Source organism: Coloeus monedula (assembly GCF_965178545.1).
Source record: "Coloeus monedula genome assembly, chromosome: 18".
In the NCBI taxonomy this organism is placed as follows: Eukaryota; Metazoa; Chordata; class Aves; order Passeriformes; family Corvidae; genus Coloeus; species Coloeus monedula.
In genome coordinates, this window is record NC_138798.1 from 1,210,211 (window position 1) to 1,231,238 (window position 21,028).

At 41.9% G+C, this 21,028-nt stretch overlaps 1 protein-coding gene across 1 annotated transcript in view; it reads left to right on the forward strand.

Moving 5' to 3' along the window:
• The window catches only part of TMEM132D (transmembrane protein 132D), a gene marked incomplete at both ends in the record, with an annotated part of 204,564 nt that overhangs the window by 79,835 nt on the left and 103,701 nt on the right, over positions 1–21,028 (forward strand). The window contains one exon of the mRNA XM_082293258.1: positions 2,453–2,599. Coding sequence (XP_082149384.1) covers positions 2,453–2,599 — 147 coding nt within the window. The remainder of the gene's footprint in view (positions 1–2,452; positions 2,600–21,028) is intronic.

Consider the following 21,028-nt stretch of genomic DNA (forward strand, 5'->3'; position numbering starts at 1 on the left):
GAAGCATTAGAAATCAGTACAGGATGGCATTTTGTCACTGGATAAAGTGAATGTCAAGGGTAAACTCAGCTTGTCCTGCTGGTTTTGTGTCCGTTTTCCTGCCTTGCCTCCTCAGCCTGGCATTTAAAGGAATACAGACAGAAGACATGAGGATGGTATCAGCTATGTGTCTGTGCTCATACACTTATTTTACTATGGTTTTTAGAGCTTTTTAACTTACGAGTGAGAACTTCCTTCAATTTTCAGCGTGTATCTGTTTGCTGTGCAGTGCTGAGACCCTGCACAGCTTTTCAGTTGCAGTACAGCCATTGCAGGTGTGCCAGCTGAGCAAGGTGTAGACCCTGCTGTGGTCTAAGGCTGCTTTTCCTGGACTCCATGCCAGTTTTGTCAATAAAATGTATAAAAGCATAGCTGCTGTGTAGTCAACACAATCCATTGTTACAAAGCTGAGGGGCCAAGCTGGCAGCAGGAGCATCAGGCTGTGGGAAATGAAAGCAGCCCCTTGCTCACAGCTGGGGGTGCTGGAGATCAGCTCAGCTCCATCCAGGCTGGGGCTTTTCAGTCCATCAGCTCAGCTCAGTCCCCCAAATCCCACAGTGACACCTTCAACTACAGCAGCTGTGTTAGAGCTCCAGGGGTGGGGATGAGTTTCTGAATCACAGCCAGATTAATGCACAGGGCCTGAGCCACCCAAATCTCCCTGGGGAGAGGGGATAATTTTTCTGTCACTGGCCTCACCTGATGCCCAGCAGTTTTCCTTCCTTGGGGTGGAGCAGGAAGGCAGGACCAGGTGCCAGTCACTAGGAACAGCTGAAGACGTGTGCTGAGAAATGTTTCCTCCAGATTGTGTGGCCTTTTCCTACCTCCCTCTCTGAGACATCAGGAATGTAGTTTAATTTCCACTCTCCTTTGACCACTGATCTCTTGTCCTGAGGGATGTCTGCTTGAGCAGCAGCAACTGCACATGCTTAAAATTCATTTTGTGAAATTAGCATAGGAGAACTCGCACAAAAATTGGCAGCCTTCGTGTATTTATTCTTCCAGGTGTGCCAAGGAAATTGCAGCCACTGCTATTGAGTTAGTGGTAAAAGAAATGAGATATAATCCTTTTTGTTCAAGACAGTTGAAGGAATCCTTTGGCTTTCATTCTGAAAACATCTGTGTGGATCTTGTCCTTCAAAGATTTCCTGAGCAATTTCATGCGGGGGCAGAGCTGACAGTGCTGGTTTCACTGCTGTTTGCATCTCTGCGTGGCAGCAGCTGTTTAGACAAAAAGCTCACTTACCTTTTTGGGGTTTCTGCCCGGAATTGAGAACTTGCCATAGCACTGAATGGATTTTGTGTATGAGATTTTAAGCAAATATAATTAAACTGTCATTTCCTGACACCTCATACACGAGGCTTGACCACAATGGATTTCTTGTAAACACGTTCAGGAACCAGAAGTTAACACCAGGGACTCCTAATTCAGTAATTTGGCCAACATTATATTTTACATTTATACCTGTGGGGTCATTCTGTAGTGCCCTGAGGTACGTGTTTACTTCGAGAGAGACAATTAAAGAAGGCAACACCTGGTAAGAGGAATTGAAACAGATATTTGAAAGTGCCTCTTCCCATATTAAAGTCCCTCTTCTCCACTTCTGGTTAGTAACTTCTAGTTTTTATTCTGGTGATTCTTTTAACATGCAAACCCAGAAGTATTATGCTGGCACATGAGAACTAGAAAGTACCTCTCAGTAGGAACCAGTCCAGTTTGCCATATGGCTCTTCCTGTTGTTTAACCTTACACATGGAAATGGAGCAACACAGAAATCAGTTGCTTTAGGAAAAATAAGAATTTTTAAAACTAAGTATTTTTAAGTTCAGAGCTGACAGGACAATTAAACCCAACAGTATCAAAAGAAAATGTTGTGGACTCAGAAAGATGATGAAAATTGGAGCAAAGATAAGGAATGTCATCTTTGAGTAACCCAAAGATGGGGGAGAAAAAGAGTAGATTTTTCTTGTAGTGGGGCCTAGCAATGGCTTCTCACTCCAGGTATAAGCCCCAGCACCAACCTGACTTCTTTTTCAACAAAAATGGTACTTTCTGCTCCAATACAATAACTTGTAGCCAGGAGAGAGCCTTAACATGCCCAGTGGTGCCCTCAGTGTGGCTAATGGAAGAGCAGCAGTGAGGAGCCTGCTCCAGAACATACCTACCCTGCAATTTAGCCATGGCTAAAGCTGTAATTAACACTAGTTCAATCAGATTTCTATCTTGATATTATTTCTTCAAAATATGGAAGTCTTAATTAATTCTCTCACCTCCTTTCCTTGTCCTGCTGTTGAGCTCTTAATGAGCGGTGGCATTTTCTGTGGGGCATAATGAGAACTTGATGAAGAAATAAGGACTAGATTGAGCTGACATTTCCTATCTAATTGGGGAAATATCTCCTTGTTCTCCCAGGGCGAAGGTGAAGAAAGGTGTGAACGTTTTCAGCGTCAGAGCCAGCAGCCCCTACTTGTGGGACATCAGAGAGAGCGTGGATTACACCGGGAAATCCGCACCCGCTGTAGTCGTTTGCCAGAGGAAATCTGCTGCCTCTGAGAACAGGTAGGTCACGTCCAGCAGCCTTGCTTTTCATGACTGATGGGTGTTGGTCCTTTCCAAATATTTTGCCAGGATTTTAATACATTTTCCTATGGTGCACAAGGAAATGCTTCTGGAAAAGCTGTGGCTTTGTTTTGTACTGTGTTGCTCAGCCCACCACACAAATGCTACTCAGTCCTAGTGCTCAAAGGAAGTAAAAACTAGCAGGAAATATTGTTGTCACAAATTATTTAAAAGAACTTGTTTCATATCTTAGAATTTGATTGTGGCTAGTTTAATTTTTTTCAAATTATTTGATGTCAGACATTATAGCAGGGGGTCATTATAGGGCTGTTTGTGGTGGGGTTTTTTTGGTTCGGTTTATTAATTTTACTTGGGCTTCTCTTGGTGGGTTGGGTCTTTTCCCTTCATTTGTTTGGGTATTTCTTTCCTTCTTTTTGTTTTGGTCTTTCATGACTTGTTGATGATGATGTTGTTGGTGAGATTGATATGAATTTTTAATCTGCAGAAGGAAAAAGATTTTCTATTTTCCATTCCCATTCTGCAACATTGACAGGTCTTAAAATGCCTTCATCTAGCAGGTGGATGTTCCTTTTTTAATCACAACTCTGTTTAATGAATACATTTTTATATAATTTGTTGCTTTTTGTTCACTGCTTATGGAACTGCAAGTTAAGTGCACAGTTACAAGGACCTGACTGCCTTTGCTCTGTGGTTGGCATTGCTGTTAGAAAACTTCCTGTGTTACATGTGTGATTCACTTGTGAAATTTTACAAAATCTCATAGGTTTTTGGGGATTTATTATGTGGTTTATAATATTTAAGTAAATACCCTCTGAACCTAATAATTAGGAAGTTTCATCTCTTTGCAATCTGTACGTATGGAAAAAAGGAGGAAGGGAGGAACTTCCCTTGGTAATCATGGCAGGAATCACTTTCTCCATCTTGTAACTCAGATTCTGCACAATCCCTTTGCTGTAGTATCCTGAATTTTCTTGATTAAAGCATATATTGTTGTATACCTGAGTGAATGTTGTTGGTCAAAGAAGAAATGTGTGTGTGTGTCAAGGTGGGAGCTTCCTTCTGCCGAGCACTGTCTGTCAGATTCCTTAAAATCCCCGTCCAAAGCTACTGGAAGAAAGTATGAATATTTTCATTGACTGACATGGGCATTGGATCAAAATCAAAGATTATTTCAGCGATGAGTTTTCCATCACACTTTATCTTGCTGGGCCCATGGAGTGCATTTGCCTGATTTCCTCAGAAGGAAAATACAAAGCAGCCTCGTGGGGGAATTGAATCTTGGCAACTTAACTCCCCTTCACTATTCATCATTCAGTAGCCAGCCTTTAAAATGACCCCTGGTTCACAAAAAAATAAATTATTGTGTCGTGGTTCATGCAGTGGTTGTGGATTCTGTGTACTTGCACATGCTGAGTATAAACACTGCATGATGTTTATTAAAAGAAATATGAGCTCATACACAGATGGTCCTGGAAAGGAAACCCAGTGAGGACGAGGTGTGTGTGTAACTGTCCTGTAACTTCTGGTTTGATTTGTTCCATCAAGTTCCCAGCTGAGATTTTGTAGTTCTCTCACTTTTGAGAGCTTCTTCCTCACTCTTTGTAAACACGAGCAAAATATTTGCGATGCATTACCCAGTATATTGTTTTCCTCATTAAATTTAGTCCCATCTGTTTAACTGTGCTTTTTAAGAAGCAAGATGAAGCATTATATGGCCAAAGAGAGTGTAGTGTGCTCTGCAGTTTTTGGGAAGTAATTTTATCCTTATCTAGACGTGCTTGATGTCACCAAATAGGCACACTGGGTAACAGGTAAATATTGATGTCCCTTACCAAATTTTTTGCCTCCATAGTTATTTAGAAATTATACAAACTCTGTGTTTGCATATTCTTTAATTTCTCCTAAAACCAGAGGTCTGATCACATGGATGCAAAGGTAGCAGTGTTAATTAACTGCACATTCAGTACCTTTGTGTTCCTGATAGTTTTACATGGATCAGAAAATAGTGTTAATAAAGCTAACTCAGTGTGACAAGTGTAATTTCACGGATTTAGGAGGCACTTGTGCAAGTGACAAACCAGAGCAGAATGCCAGAGCATTTCCTTATCGGGGTTTGAAATATATCCGTCATTTTGTTTGGAGAGGTTCTGGCACCGGGAGCTTATCGTAAAAGGATTAACATATAAATATTATCACAGCCAGCAGGGTGTTTTCAGATGAATATTAACAGCAAATATTATGATTCTGTCTGAGAATAACTAATTAAGCCCATCTGTCAAATATGATTTGAAGTTCTTGTGCCTTGCTTATTATGGGCTTGCGACAGTGTTCCAGATTAATGGTGAAGCAATTAGAAAGTTCTCCCCAATTCTTCTGATTTCATTCTCAGGCAATAATAATTCCGTAACACTCTAAATCCTGACCCAGGAGATTATTAGTTGGGTTTACTGCTTGTAGCATCTGCACAGCACTGCTGTTCCTCCCTGTGAAGCATCGATCTTCCACCCCTTTCTTGGCAAGTAGATGACCAAAGAAGCAAAGAGAAAATAGTGTGGTGGGAATTAAACACTGATCAGAAGTGTGACTTGGGAACCCTTCAAACACCGTCTGAATTGGGGGATGCATCCTAATCTGTGCCGTCCTTTACTTACGTCTTTCGGAAGTTGGCCGATTTTATTTTCCTTAATTCCTTGGGTGATGAGGTGAATGGAAGGGGAGATTAAGGAGTGCAGCATTTCCGTGTTTTCTTGGGTTAGTGCTGTTTCTCACTGTACCTGAAATGGGGCCTCTTGCTGTGCTAGTGATGACTGAGAAGAGGAAGACCAGGATTCCTGACTCTTCTTCCCCTGCGGGTGCTGTTGCACTGGAAGCGTGCCAGGTGGGATGGGCCTGGGAAATTGCTGGGGTGGCTGAAGATGGAGATTTATTGGATGTTCCTCATCTGCAGAACACGATTGATAGCACTTCCCTCTATCCATAGCTGCTGTGGAGACATTAGGCAAGATGTTCTGATGTGACACTAATGGGTGTCGTGATCCTCTTACAATATTTTATTCGTGTTTATATTTTTGGGTATAAACGTTTGTTATTCCCACTCCATTACTGTTCTCTGTGCTTGTGGCAGGGATGAAGCCATTGATTCAATCAAATGCAAAATGATTATAGACAAAGCTTGGCTGTCTTGGAGTAGAACCTTAATGACCATTTCCTGCCTTATCTCCAAATCTGTTTCAATTATATAACGGATAAGCTTTGCTCAGCAATTTTCTTTCCCTTTTTCTGGAAGTGTAACAAGGACAGCACTTGTTTTGATACTTCTCAGTTCTGCAGCACTGAAGGAGTTGCTGGTTTGTGCTGCCTGAAAGCAGATACTGCTATCAGAGAAACTGATTTTCAGTCGGAACTACAAGTGACTAAATAGGTCTGTGAGGATGTGGACACAGTGAGAGGCAGTAACAGGACTTTCTAAGCTATATCCTTCACTTATTCCTGCAGGTCTCATTTGTTCATGGTACTGTATTTCAGTGCTTAATTTTCTTAACACTTTTATAATTGAAGAAATTAACTTGATATTAAATAATAGCAGGGGACAGGAAAATGCATGGCAACATTGCCTTTGAATTTCCTACACAGTATTTTCTTTCTATTGCATTTATGCCCTTGTCCTTAGTGCCCTGCTTCTCTCATTTTCAAATGCAGTTATTTAACATTTCGCTTTCATGTTGTAAGTGCAGTGAGCTATTGCCTCATTCTCTTACTTGTTGCCCATGCTAGTACATTTGATGGACTCTCAAGAGTGCTGTAGTCCTAAAACACTTTTGAAGCCAACAAGAGCAACAAATTTAACATAAATAACAGCCTAATGGCCACAATAATTACACTCTGTCTCTTGCTGGTGTTCATCCAAATGCTTCAGAGAAGTTGTTTAATGTTTTAGATCACCATTAATTTTTTTTCCCTTGCTCCCATGTGCTCACGTGACATTGTCACCTAGAAATGTGTTATTGCTTGGAAAGAAAAAATTCTACTCAATTAGACAAAAAATTGCATGGTGTAGCAAAAAATTCCCGTGTATTTTGTCACATGGCATCCTGTGGGAATCACGGGAACTTCACCTTGTCATGATGAAATAAAAGCAAGAAAGAGACTGCAGAAATCAGACTTTCAGGTGGGGTATGTTCAAGAGGGATGTTTTCAGAGCTGGGCAGGCCCAGGGGGTGAAGGGCTGGGCTGGGCTGGGCTGGATGTTTGGGGATTTTGGTGGCAACCTAATACGTTCTTTGTTTATGTGAATTCTGAGCAAAAAAGATTTCTCCTATTCATTTTTTAATCCTGGTTTTATTATTGAGGGAAACAGGAGGGAAGGGAGAAAGGGGACACTTTTATGTGGTTCCAAAATTGCTTTCTGAGAATAATTATTCAGCCCTAAAAAATTGTCTGTTCACTCAGCATTGTTGGTGCTGATGTAATTTGTTAAGGTATCTATGGTAGGGCAGATAAAATATGTTAATTTAATTTGGAATAGGAGAGTTTTAACTCCATTTGTACTTCTGAGACATGTGGGTAATGATCAGCTGTAAACATATTTACCCTGGGTACTTTCAGAGTTCCATATCATGTACAGTTTGGGTTTTTCTGTTTCCTTCCTGTGTTATTTGAAAGCACCAGGCTTCCAAGAGTTTGTATGTTGTGATGATGTGAAAGTACTGAACATCTCAGAAGTCATGTTTACATTTCTCTGTTTGAAGGCAATTAGTCACAAACTTCTATTTCTCATTTTAAAGCTTAAATGTGCCCTCAGAGAGAGAACCCCCTGAGATGTTGAGGCAAAATAAATTTGTGTGAACCAAGCCTCAGTGCATTATCTTACACACTGACCCACTTTTTCCAGTTTTTTAAAAAGAAAACTATTTTATTTAGCAAGAAATGCAGACTGTTTCTGTAAATCATTCTACTCAGGGCTGAAAAAATATTTATGGTTATCATCTTGAATCAAATCAAAAGGAAAGAGATGAAATAATAACCAATTATTAGATAAAGGCATTATTAGCCAACTTTTCCACCTTTTTGTTTAAGGCTCATTCATTTAAAAACAAAAATTGCAGAAAGCACTTCAAAGGCATGGAGATGGCCTTTGGCATCTTAGAGGGGGCCTCCTCCTGTCTCTCTGACACTCATATGAAGGAGACAACACAGGGAATTTCAGCTGTCATTGCAAAGATGATTCCCTTTAATCTCAGCTGAATTTTGGGTTCTCCTTAGAGAGCAAGGCTATTCCTGTTCCTTTGGTTTTGAGCAAGATGCTGCTGAAAGTGGGAAATGTGACAATTAGTGCTGTCTTTTGAAGCAGGTAAAAGAAATAAATTCCCTCATTCAGGGATTATCCTTTTGAAATACTAATGTATCGCTTCCATGGTGCCCCAAAGTCTGCAGATTTCCTGGGACTGGGATTCTTGGAGCCGAGTTGGGATCGCTGTCGGAGTTGTGCTGGCTCACCACACACCCCAGGGAGAGCTGGAGCTACCAAATGTCAGCTCTCATTGCATGTGTGGGAATAATGACATCATTTATGAGCAAATACAGTCAACTGATGAAGATGTTGTGTGCATTTCAGAGGGGTTTGCAGTAGGTCTCGTTTCTCTTGGTCATTCTTACGCTTGGCTCTGCTTTGGTGACAGTCTGTTCCAGGTGGACATAAGCCCAGGGAATAATGACAGTCAGTGGTGGCTGCAGACTGGTGTCCTCAGGGCCCAGCTGGTCTCAGGCCAGTGGCCATTCCCTGGCTGTCCACCATCTCCAGCACAGCTCTGGAGTCCTCCTCTGTACATCCAGAAATGCTGGGAGGAAATTCTGTATTCTGTGCAATGCCACAGCTGAAGACAACCTGGAAAAATGTTTCTTAATGCGAGTTGGACCCGTTCCATGTTCCCACATGCCAGCATCAGGGTAACCTCTCCCAGCTCAGCCAGCTGTGGCCTCAGGGCACAGCTCTGAACAGAAGGAATTCTGGCTGCAGGAAGTGTGCTTGTAAGGAGGGATGGATTTCATTTCCTGGCCTAGTTAATCTGAGAGCATGTTGTCCCCTTTGTATTTTTGGATTAAATCTTACTGGCTTTTATTTAACGTATAAAAATCATCATGGAAAGCAGGGATCCATGGGTACTTCATCTATGGGGTTCCCAAATGATACGAAAATTGAACATATAACAGGTACTCAATATTCCCTTGTTCATGAGCTCAGCTAGGGATTCAAGGAAAGGTGTGTTGGCTTCACCAGCAGTTACTGTGACAACTCAGAGGTGGAGCTGCGGATGAAGCTGAGAAGTCCTGGGAGGAATTCTGATGCTTCCTGTGCTCACATAATGAGGGACCATTTTTTAAGGCTCACATGGGAGTAGTCAGAGTTTCATTTTTGGCATTTCAAGAGGTTCTCAAGACACAAAGCTGCCTGTGATGTGCGGCTAATGAGGCTTGTTCTTTTTGAGTCATTCACACGGTACCGTGGATAAAATGAGGTTCTGTAGCACAATGCTCAGCATGACTTTGCTAAAAGGAGTTGTCAAGGGAGTCTTCTGAAGGTACTGTGGCTCTTCAGTTAATTGATCTGCAAACAATAAATAATGCTAGGGGCTTAATCCCCTTTCATTGAGAGTTCTTGGCATGAAGAACTGGGAATCAAATAATTTGAGGGAAACGACCTAAGGCAAAGTAGTCTGCTGACAAAAGTCACTTGCAGAAAAGGCAGATAATTCATGGATGGGCTGGGAATTTTGTCCTCTCTCCTTGGGTGATGTGCAGGTGTTCTGTGGGTGTGTCTGTCACTGCCCTTGTACAGCAGAGGCCCTTCTTTCTGTCTGGTGTTGAAGGAGCTAAAGGATATTTCCAATAGTCTGGATAACCTCATTCATATTTAGTGTCTGTATTTTTACCTTGGTGTTACCCAGTGTAATAAACATAATTTTAGACTTGAGAAGGAATGATTTCCCTTAGGAACCTTCAGGATTCATCATCGTTATGCTTGCTCTGTGTTTGTGGTACTTAGCACTGTAGTTCTCAAACCTTTAGTAGCCCAGAGGCTCAAAATAACAATTCCAGTGGGACAAAACCAGTTCGCTTTCTATTACAAAAGAGACAGCAAGTGAGTAATCTCCTGTCTATTAAAAATCTTATATTAAATGCAAAAGTGTGTCTTGTGAAAATATCTCTAATGATGCTGTTGATTTTTTTTCCCTTGGAGGAAATCTTGTAAGAAGCGATACTAATTACTGAGAGAGTTGGAAAGTTGAGTGGATGACTTGGAATATGAGCTGAGGCTAAAAATATGCCTGTTGCTGTTGAGACATGGGAATTCCCATGTTTTGGATGAAAAAATCATTAAATCTGTCACATCTAAATCAACACACAACAAAGTGTAGGCCAGAAGGTTAATGGAATTATGTAACACAGTCTGGCATCCGTGTAAATCGTAAAACCAATCCTAAATAAATTCCAACTGCAAGTACAAGGCTGAAGTTCACTGGGCATTTGCATTATTTTATGGCTACAACTCTTATTGTATAGATACATCAATGGCACAGTTCTCTGGAATTGCTAGTGTGTCTTAGATCTCTTTTTGAAGTTTCTGTTGGCTTCCGTGCCAGTAAAAGATTTGGATGTTGGGATAATAGGATTCCTGGTCTTTGTGGGTGTCACTGATTCTGACATAGACATGTCTGTGTGTAAAAACTGGGAACAGGACAGAGATCTGGGCTGTAGGATTCCACGCAGAGCTGTCTGCGTGTTCCCTGGATATTTTGGGCTCCATGAAAGGAGTGTGTAATGTGATTCATTCCTCCCCCTGAGGAGTGTCTCAGGGCACCAAGCAGTGCCTCCACTTCTACCAACACACTCCAGCTTGGCAAATGTTTTCCAGCCCAAGGTGTAGTCTGGAGTATAAATCTGTAGTGTTATCTGGAGCTGATGTAATGTGCAACACACATTGCATTTGCATCTCTGTTAGAGTCTGGAGCTCTCAGTTTGAAATCCATCCTCATTGTGTAAATTATGAATCATGTGTTCTGTGTACGGTAGTGTGACACCAGATCTGAGCAGAGCAATGCACAGAAAAAGTGTTACATAAGAGCTTAGACAAAAGTACATTTTAGAGTGTGTAGGAGTGGGGATCCAGGCTGTATCTATGGATAGATAGAGCCAGGCAGGGAAGAGTGGCTTGTTGGATGATTCTCTGGAAAAGCACAGGAGCCACTGCAGCGTGCGTTCCCTTTTGTTACTCGGGAACCCTGAGAGTTCTTCGTGTCAGAAGTATAAATATGGTTTTGTATTAGGTGTACCTGGAAATTTGAGTATCTGCCAGGTCTGCTGTTGTGCCTGTGATGTGAGCCTGGCCTGGGCAGGATGTGAAGTCACAATCCTTGGGAACGTGGTGCCCTGGCACAGGATGTACCCGCTGCTGGCTCCGTATCCAGGACGACCCCAACCAGACCCCGTGGCTGTGGTGTCTCTGTGGCTGGAATTCACTGTCAGGGTGGGAGTTGAGGGATCACCTGCACTTATGCAAATGTGCTAATGTTATTCTTAGTTCCAGGGATTACCTGAAGCTAATATTCAAATGTGCAATTAGCCGAATGGCTATCTCCAGCCATTCTTGAGATAAATTTTCCCTGGCATATTGCAGGAATGCCTGCCTGCTTTTTTCTCAGCTTTAGCTGAAATACTTGAAAATACCTTCAATGTTGACAAGATACTATCTTTCCTAGAGGTCTTTGTTTACTGGAAGCTTTCTTAAATCCCAGTTTTGTGAGCTTCAGCATGGAGTCAGTGGAACAGGATAGCTCTGCAATGCCTGCTGCTGAGAGTGAGACCGTGCTGCTTCCATCTATTCCTTACATGGCTTTTCTAAACCAACTGTGAAATCAGTCCCAAGGCAGCTGTTCCTGCTACTTCTGTAACTCCTGTTTCAGCTCCACCTTAATGCACCAGCACCTCCACAGGCTGGTTTGTAGCAGCAGTGGCAAGGTGTGCTCTTAGCCCTTACTGAAGGCTGTTACACCAAGAACAGCCTGTGTGGCACAGAGTGGTGCCACGTGGAGATAAATGGGCCACCGTAACTGTGCCACAGAGCCACACACTCCTTCAGCAAGTCCTTGGTCACAGGATGAGCAGAATCCTTGGAATTAGGACTGTCTGGTACAGGACCTTTCACTGTGAGCTTGTGAAGTGCTGAGTGGAGCTTCTTCATTTTCAGTTTATTAGACTCTTCATTTAATCTCATATTAGAGAGAAAATAATTAGCTTGACTAATTTTCAATCCAATTAATCTATTCCTGAGTGGCAAATATTGTACCTGGAAACAGATCGATTATGAAGTGTTTCCTCTGAGGTGCATTTTCCTGTTAATTGTTGAAGCAATTAATTTTCTTACAGACACATGCAGGTCTTTGTGTGAGGTAATGAAGGCAAGGAAAACACAGGCCTGGAAGAGAACCAAAGATTACTATTGAAAATTGACACAGGATTAATAAATACTATGTGTGTACAGTGCATTATCTGTGTTGTCCCTACGTTATGCACTTGTCAACATGCAGAGCAGAGAAGCTTTCAGAAGTTGCAGAAATCAGGACATGTTGGAATTAATCTTTGATGCATATTCATTAGGAGCTGTCTTACAAGAACACACAGCACTCATTCCACAGGACATGGGCACAGAGGAGTTTGGCAGAGAAGCTCTGACAAGTCTGGATATGACGCGTGTTTCAAAATAACGTCTCCCTCCTGTCCTGAGATCCACGGTTCTGAAAAATTTGGGTAGATTTTTATAGGGAAGACAAAGTTCTGGTTTGCATTTTGGATGCAAAATCCAAAATTTATCCAAACTTGTGTCCCTTGCCAGTCTTTGAGTCCTTGCTTGGAAGCATAAGAAACTTCATAATGTTCTTCTATTTTTGAATGTTGATTTCCAATTCTAAACATCTTTTAATGTAAACAGACAGTGCTGTTCTCCTAAATTCTACTGTACATGGCAAAATGGCTGCAATTTAACTCGGTTTTCCCAAAAGCCAGATACACCTCTGACATGAAAATTTATATCTTTATTTTATAGCTTCATTTTTTTGCCAAGTTCTCAACTACTGAACAGAGGATGGTGAGACAAATAATTCGGAATGGTCTTAATTATTTTTGTAGCTTTCAAACCCCCATGCTACATTCCCATGCTCTCACCAATATCTCTATTTTATGTGAGAGATGCATTTACACATTCAGGGCCTACCTGTTGTCTGTGCTGCAATTCTTTTTAAGTTCTGATCGAATGAATTGGGTTTGATTTTATGCACATTCAATACCGAGAATGCTGGGGAAGAGAAGGGGGTTGTGTTTGTGTTCTACATTTGTTTTCTATATTTTAGTAAGATAAACCTCTGACTAAGTCCTTAAGAGTCTCAAAGAGAATTACAATGTCTTGATGAAAAATTACTATTTGTTCAAAAAATCAAGACTTTGTTCTCATAAGCGACATGAAAATAAATCTTGTTTGCAGTGGCTCTCAGCAGCAAATGATCAGGAATTTAGCTGTCTCCAGAGTTTTGGGATAAATGACAGTTTTAGAACTGCAGCCTTACGATCAAATCTCCGAGATGGTGGGGATCAGCAGTTGTTTTGTAAAAGCTGTATTTTTGCTCTTTACTTTAGGTTTCTGGTTTTGGCACTCTCATCATTCTTATGTAATTCTCCGGGAAAATATCTCTTGTTCAGTGGTTTAAGGGATTAATCTTGTTTATGAAAAGAAGTGCTGCTTCTGCTTCTTGAATAAACCACAAATAAAGATTTTACTCTTCAATTATAATCATGACTTGTAAACACACCCAGAAGTCCTAATGAACTGCTAATGATAATCCAGGTGCTTCCATCAGAAGCACAAACTGCGGAGTTTAATTGTATGGAAATGCACAATTATCAGACAGGTGAAAACAACCCTTAGGTAGGAGAATTACTGTCAAGCACAGCCCTGTGTCTGTAGATCTGCTGGCCAGCTGGGGTGAAGATGATGCTCTCATCCCCCTTTCACCTGAGAGACTGAAGATTTAATTTTCCGTAACAAAAAAAAAGCAAGAAATGGAAGTTTTTAACGTGGAAAAGGAGGAGTTGTGCCAGGGGCAAAGTAGAGAAGGCAAATATTTAGATGAAGTCTACAAGGAAAAGCAGGATGTATATTTATGAAGATCCTTACAAGGCAAACACAGGAAGGAGTAAATGACAGTGCTTCGTTTGTACCCCCAACATTGTTTTAGTGTTTTAATAAATGCACTCGTTAGGTTGGTCTGTAAATGCTGCTGGCAGTGGGTGGTAGAGCTGAAGGGTCCCTCTGGCTGTTAACGCTGGTTTGTTGCTTGCCCAGGGTGCCGGGTCTGTGGCAGTGGGGCTGTGCAGGGGTTGCCTCTCCCTCTCTCAGGTTCCCTTTCAGCTGGGCTCAGTTCCTGGCATGGGGCAGGGCTGTCTGGCTGTGTCCGAGCTTTGTGGGGTCAGGTTTGGGTGATGTGTGCCAGGCACTGCCCGGGAGGAGGGGAATTTAGGGAATTCTGCTCCCCATGGCACAGCAGGGAGTTGGTGATGCTGGGGCAGGTGGCCAGGCCAGTGTCGCCAGGGCCAGGGCCAGCGCCGGCAGGGCTCCTGGCCATCTGTGGGCTCTGCTCCTCCCCTGAAGCCACAAAGGCTGGCAGGACCTGCCCGCTGCCTCTCTGAAATCAGGTCCCAGCGCCAGTGTGGCCCCAGGGAGGGGTAGGCAGGGCTGTTTTAAACTGGCACCTCCCAAGGAACAAGCAGTGTCAGCATTGTTGTTTAAACATCTGGCTGTGGGGCGACATTCCTAAATACCATTTTTCATGGCAAGCTCGAAGTCCCTCAGGGGCTATGGTTTTTCAGAGCATAAATCTGTATTTAGATCCATCAGAAAAGGAGCATTTTTGGTCTGTGCCTGTGCAAAAATCTCTGTTCTAAAATTAGAAAGTCAATTTGTCTGTTAAGGCAGGGGAAGAAGCAGCTCTACATGCCCTCTGAAATTAGCAATGAAACAAGCTGAATTGAATCATCTGTAGCTTTACACCTTCAGGGCAGTGGCTGCAACCAAGACACACAATATTTCTTCAGGCTGTCACAGTTATTCTACAAGAAAAGGAAGAGGGGGAGCAGAGAGTTGCTTTAGTCTGATCTCTAAATGAAATAACCAGCTGAACTTTTAAAATCATCCAGAAGATTAAAGGACACTTCAAACAGTGTGGTGTGTCAATTTATTCTGCTGAAAATCTCTTCCTTAATTGTCACAAAACTAAGACATTAAAGTTAACAGAGTCATGTGCTCTGTTAAAAGGTGCTGTTACTTTAGAGGAAGGTGTTACTGGAGAAGAGAAATGCAGAGGCAAGTCTTTCACGTAGTATAGACCTAGGGGAAAAAAAAGAAAGAAGGCAACGATTTTAATGCATTTGATTTTCTATGGATAGTACTTGGAAAGGATTTAACATTATTGTGGGTATGCAAGGATCTGTATCTCTTTGGCAGAGTGAAGCGAGTGTCACTGCAGAGGGTGCTCTCAGAGGTGTTAAGTAGATGGGAAGGCACTGACCATAAGCAGCTTGAATCCCCACAGTCTTCTGCAGAACCTTGAGCTTAGAGACGTGAGGATTTGGGAAACTCCAGAATCTTTCACGGATAAAATGGGATGTAGTTGTAAAGAAGTGCCCACAGCTTTTGCTGCTTCCCCCCTGCCTGCCCCTCCCCAAAGGCCTGGGTCCAAATATGAAAGAAATTAGTGCAGCAGCATATCAGGCCTTAAGAATGATTTCCATGACTAATAATTCAAATTAAGTTACATACATGTATGCGTTATTAGCTGATTGCAATTTAAATGTATTCTAGATTAAATTCACCTGAAATGTGTGTCGTGCGAGCCACATCTCAAAGAATGTGCATAAAGATGTCAAGTCAATTTCTCAAGCTTTTTTCTCCTAAAATATGAGATTTTTTTCCCTCTAGCTACGTTAGGTCTTAATTTACATATTGTTTCTGCGTTCTGTGGATATTACTTTCTTTTTTGTTTATATATCAACAATATTCATGCTTTCTATTTTTAACATTATAATATTCCTCCTATTTTAGAGAGGTGTCAACAGGCAAGTGGATATATTCAAGTGGTGTAGTGTGTTGTGCAGATCTCTCACTAATAATAGGGGTAGGATGTTTTATTTCAAAAGAAAGAACTTATGCTTATTTCTGTCATAAATACAGCCAGCAGTACTACACATGTGCTAACTCAGGAACGCATTTGTCATTTTTAATGAAGGAAATAAAGCAAGTAACTGTAGGTAGGTCAATTTTTCATTAATTTCGTTGGTTATTTTTCTTCGGAGAAAAAAGGAGATTTTAGCCAGGTTTTGTGAGAAAATGAGTCTCATGCTGCCTGTGCATGTGTGCCTTGGATTTGACAGCAGCACAGCTGACTCAGAGATGGTTATTTCTTAAATGTGTCATGAAAATACACAGAGTAGAGGAAAAACATAATAGAGAGTCTCCAGGCAGCTGAATTCTTATCAATAGGCAATTATGGAAAAATCTTAAATAAGAGCTTGTAGGTTCTTGGACACAAGAGCCAATCAAGCATGAGACAGAGTTCTGTAGGAAAGTGCCTTTTTCTTGCTCCATCCTCATGGAGCTGCTTCTTTTCCATGCTTAAGTAATTGCTAGAAAAGCTTGGCTCTGTAGTGCAGACCTGGCTTTGGTGTGTAATTATCAACACGTGGAACTGGGAAAAAGCTGAAAGCTGTGTTCTGGAAGCCAGGTGTAAAAGTTCCCTTTCACTGGAATGCAGAGAGGCATTTCCAGTGCCTTTCTCCCCTGCTCAGTGCCAGTCCAGGTGTGTTTGGAGGGCTGTGTCCCCCCTGGAGGAGAACACGACTGCTGTGGTCTGATGCTGCCAGTCCCAAGGGCTGGACCTACCTGTGCTGAACCAGGAGCTGCAGCTGCACACTGAGCTGGGTAACCTCTGACTGCTCTGTGCAGCTGCCCTTTGTGTCTTCTCCTTTCCATGAACTAGATTATTTATCAGTGGATGGCTCCTTGTAGCACACTCAGCACTGGGAAGGCACGCCTTGCTACCTTTACTTGACTCCCAAATCTAAAGCAGCAGCTCTCTCAAGAGGGAAGTGTCTTAGCAGGGAAAATGGAAGTCGAAATCTTCAAGGTTAAAAAGTTCTGTCTAACCTTTCATACTATGGCTCAGAAGAATTATTTTTTAAAGTTAGTAAACCACGTGCATTCACCTCATACGGCTATTTCCCTCTCCAAACAAATTGCTTTTATTGTCAAAACTACAAATTTGGGCATTGTGATCAATACCATTGTTTTATGAGCTGTCAGGAAAGGGACTTGAAGATGCAGCTTTGCTTGATTGTGTAGAAATAAAGATTGATCAGCCCTGTTGCTGCTTCTGTACAGATCCTGGACTGATTCACATACAGTGTACAAAGCAGAGCCCCATCCCCTCATTCCTCTTCAAAATCACATAGTCGATAGCTTTTCCTCTGTGCTTCTCTGCAAGCACTTGAAAGTACAACCCCAGTTAATATCTTGCAAAGGGCAGAGAGGAGGAACATGTTTTGGTGTTGGGGGGTCTTTCCCTCATAGGAAAGTGGGATTTTAATTCCAAACTTTTCCTGGTTCATTTCACAAAAGGTACTGAGCCAAGACTGCCAAGACTCTTTCATGTTTTCTGTTACTGTTTTTTAAATGGAGGCAGGGAAGAGAAGAGTGCAGGAAGAGAACAAGGGGCTGCTGGCCTCAGCAGCTGCTGAATCTGGAGGGGCACTGAGGGACTGCAGCGTCACGCACTGCTCCAAAGGGAAATGAAATCTTCTGTATACTGGTGTCAGAGTTTGCTGAATATAATTATTTCCAGCGGAAAAAAGGGATATTGGCTGAGGTATTTTCATTGTCTATATTCATTTACCAAAACAAGTATTGCTGTATTTATAGCAATACAGGTGACTTAACAGACTTGTGCACGGTGCAGGTTGTGCAGTGTCCTCAAGCTGCACCTTAGTTAGACCCTAAGTAAGTCAGGAATTGCATTCCTCAGCTGCAGATTTGTAAGCAGGTGCGAGGCTTTTCCCACCCATGTCTGCCCTCAGCTGAATTACAGCGGTGCCTGTTGAGAGGGGAGCACCTTCCCTCCCTTCCTGCTTCTGCTTTGTCTGGCGGGGAGCTGGTTTAGGTTTCAAAGTGCCAGAAGACAACACTGCCAAAATATTGTGTTGGGTCCCCAGAATGGCTCATGACCATCCCAGGTGAGTGCCAGAGCAGGGCAGCAGCTGCAGGAGGAGGAGAGGGTGCAGGGATCACTGTGAATCCGTGGGGCCACCAGCACCATCCCATGGGTGTGACCTCAGCCAAGGGATGACACATTCTGGGTTTGGGTTTTCACATAAAGAGTGGGGACAGTAATAATGTCTGGATCCTGAGACTGGGGGATAATATACAGCATTGCATGCTTAGTGCCTGTAAAAGCTTTTGAAAATCTTGGATAGAAGGCTTATAAAACAAATACAGAGATACAGTGGGCAAGTTCTGTGGCAAGTCTGATAGTCCTGCCTTTACTGAAGAGTTTGGTTCCACTGTATCTTTCCCTTAGGTGTGTAACTTTGCTTTTGTAGTCTTACCAGGAGGCCCTGTACTTAGCTCTCCCTGTTCAAGGTTCACTGCCCCATAATCCCCCTGAAATGGAGTGGAAAGCCCATGAAAATTTCACTGCATTTGCACTCAAGTGACATATGGCCATGGTGTTAATTAAAAAAAAAAGTGATGGTCCTGTAGTCTCCATGGAGACTGAGCATACTGAAAGAGGTGGGAGTATAAAATATTTTCAATTTTAGGTTGAAAAGCAGAGATCAAAAGTTGTTCTGGTTAAAATGCTGGTGGGTGTCAACATGCCCAGTTGAATGATAAGGCATTTTGCACAAATGCTTTGAGAAATGTTTTGCAAATGAGATTTAAAGCAGGTTTCCTGGAGTATTTTTTAGTGGGTTTCTGGAATAGATCTGGATGTGTATTGTCTGTGCCTTTGTCAAATTCCTACCAGGATGCATCAGCCAGGAAGGGCAATACCCATCCTGGCAACAAGGAATCCTTGTTTTGCAAGTTAGCATTCAAATTCTTTTAGAGGATCATAAAAACTAAATGAAAGAAGGCCCAGCAGAAATGGAGACATTCCATGTGATTAAGATGTCTGGCTGTCAGGCCAATAAAAAAAAGCTTTCCCAAGCTTGCTTTGGGGAGGAGAGAGTAAGAAAACTACACATAAAGTATTCAGTAAAATGAGCTAACAGTCTTGGGTTTGTTGGTAGCTGGTACATTTGGTTCAGTGCTGTTCTTCAGTCATTTGGAGAGCAGGACAGCGTTCCTGAGGAAGTGTTACAGGGGGGAAAAATCACCTTCATGGTTAAATGCAGAATGGACAGCAGGAAAGGATGCATTTTGTGGCTTTTTGTTCCCAGGTGACTGTAGAAATAGCATTGCTGACATCCAAAACCCCAGCTTTGTGAGCTTCATGACTGAAAAACCGCTAGTTTGATGGGCTGCATCTTAAATAATCGTGTTCAGAGTGGGACTGACAGGTAAATGGACAGACAATTTGCCTCTGTAAGATGATTTCCATGGGGAAGACAGTTAAAAAAAAGCAGAACTGGCAATTCTGGCTATTTGCACAAAGAGTGCAAATCTGGCTATTCTTGGTGCTTTTGCTGAAGAAAGTTTATGGAGTCCTCAGTGGCTGATAGTGGACAATACTTGTTTATTTTAATCTTTTACATCTATGGATCTGTTGCTAAAAGCCAAGGATGTCTATAGATGAGCAGACTAAGAGGGGCGAGGAAAAAAAGAGCAGCAGAATTGAGAGAGGAAGGCAGATGAGAGGTTTGTGCAGCCAATTCCTCCTGTTATTGGTGTCCCTTGCTGCCTTCAGAGTCCTCATTTACTGAGCAAACACAGGGGCAGTTGGATATAAAGGCTTGTGCTTTCTGGGGCTGAATGTGAATTTTCTAGAACAAGGACTATGAGCTTGAATCTTATTATTTTGGAATGGAGTTTCTCCAGTGATACAACCATAACAAGATTTCTTTATTAAAGTACTTTTTGAGCATTATTAAAAGAAAAGTTAAAAAGAAAAAGGTACTGCCCTCTTTCTCCCTTTAGATCACAGCTGAACAAATACATCATTTGGGGAAGAAACAAAGGGAAAAACCACACATGAAATGCAAAAATACATTCTGTACCACTGTCTGCCTTGAAATTGGTTTCCTCTGTCCATAAACCGATGGAGAAGGTCTGAAACAAAGGAAAAACATTACCTAACAAAAATGGTTGGTTCTTGTTACCTGGACAGAGTGTTTAAGTGAAGACAATCCTAATTTAGGCAAATAGATGAGAGGTTGGCTTGCAACATAAGGAAATATGAATTTTAACAAATTACGGCTCTTGAGTTTTGTTTTAGGAAATGTGGTAATGCTGAAATGAAAGGGCATTTTATGCTATAGGTGCTGGCACCACCAGAGATCCAGATGGTTTTGGTAGCTGCGAATGTGTCTCAGCAGCCAGTGCAGAGTTGTTCTCCTCGTGTTCTGTGTGGGAAACTCAGCTAATGCCCTGCTTTGCCCTGCTTGCTACTTTTGTTCCCTGGAGTCAAACCAGCAAATGATTCCCTGAGCTTCTTCATTTGCAGGAATAATTTAGGAACAGGAATTTTTGTGTGCCATGGATCCCATTCTGTATTTCTCTGACCCTGTAATAGACTGACATCAAATTATGGCTTAAATTTAGGCACCGTGTTATGCAAGCAGCACTTTGGACAGTAATTCTTTATTTCTCAGAGGCTGAAAAATTACACCTGTTTTTTAACAGCTTTTGATTTGTTAGCATATTTATATTGAATCTGTTTATTCTTCCCTAACTCCATTGAATAGAAATTAGACCTGTAATTAATTTAATAATAGCGCTTGGGTCAAATTAGTTATTTCCTGCCACTTCTCAGTTAATAGGAATTAAGATATTTAATTCTGAAGACTATTGTGTGTGCAGAAATTTTCCATTTCAAAAAGAATAATTAGCAGTATTGTTAAATTAACTGGGTTTATCTTTGGTCAGCTTTACATTCCAGAATGACTGAGGAAACAGAATAGTTTAAATGTTTTCTCTGCTGTTCAGTTCTGGCATGGCACATGTAAAGTCCCTGGATCAATGCTAGTGCAGTCACTTTGATTTTTGTGCTTAGCCTGACTTGGAAATGGAAACTGCTTCTGGCGTGCACCTGGAAAAATGTGTGTGCCCAGCTCCTGGGGTGGCTTTCATCATACAGCCAGTTCTTACTGACT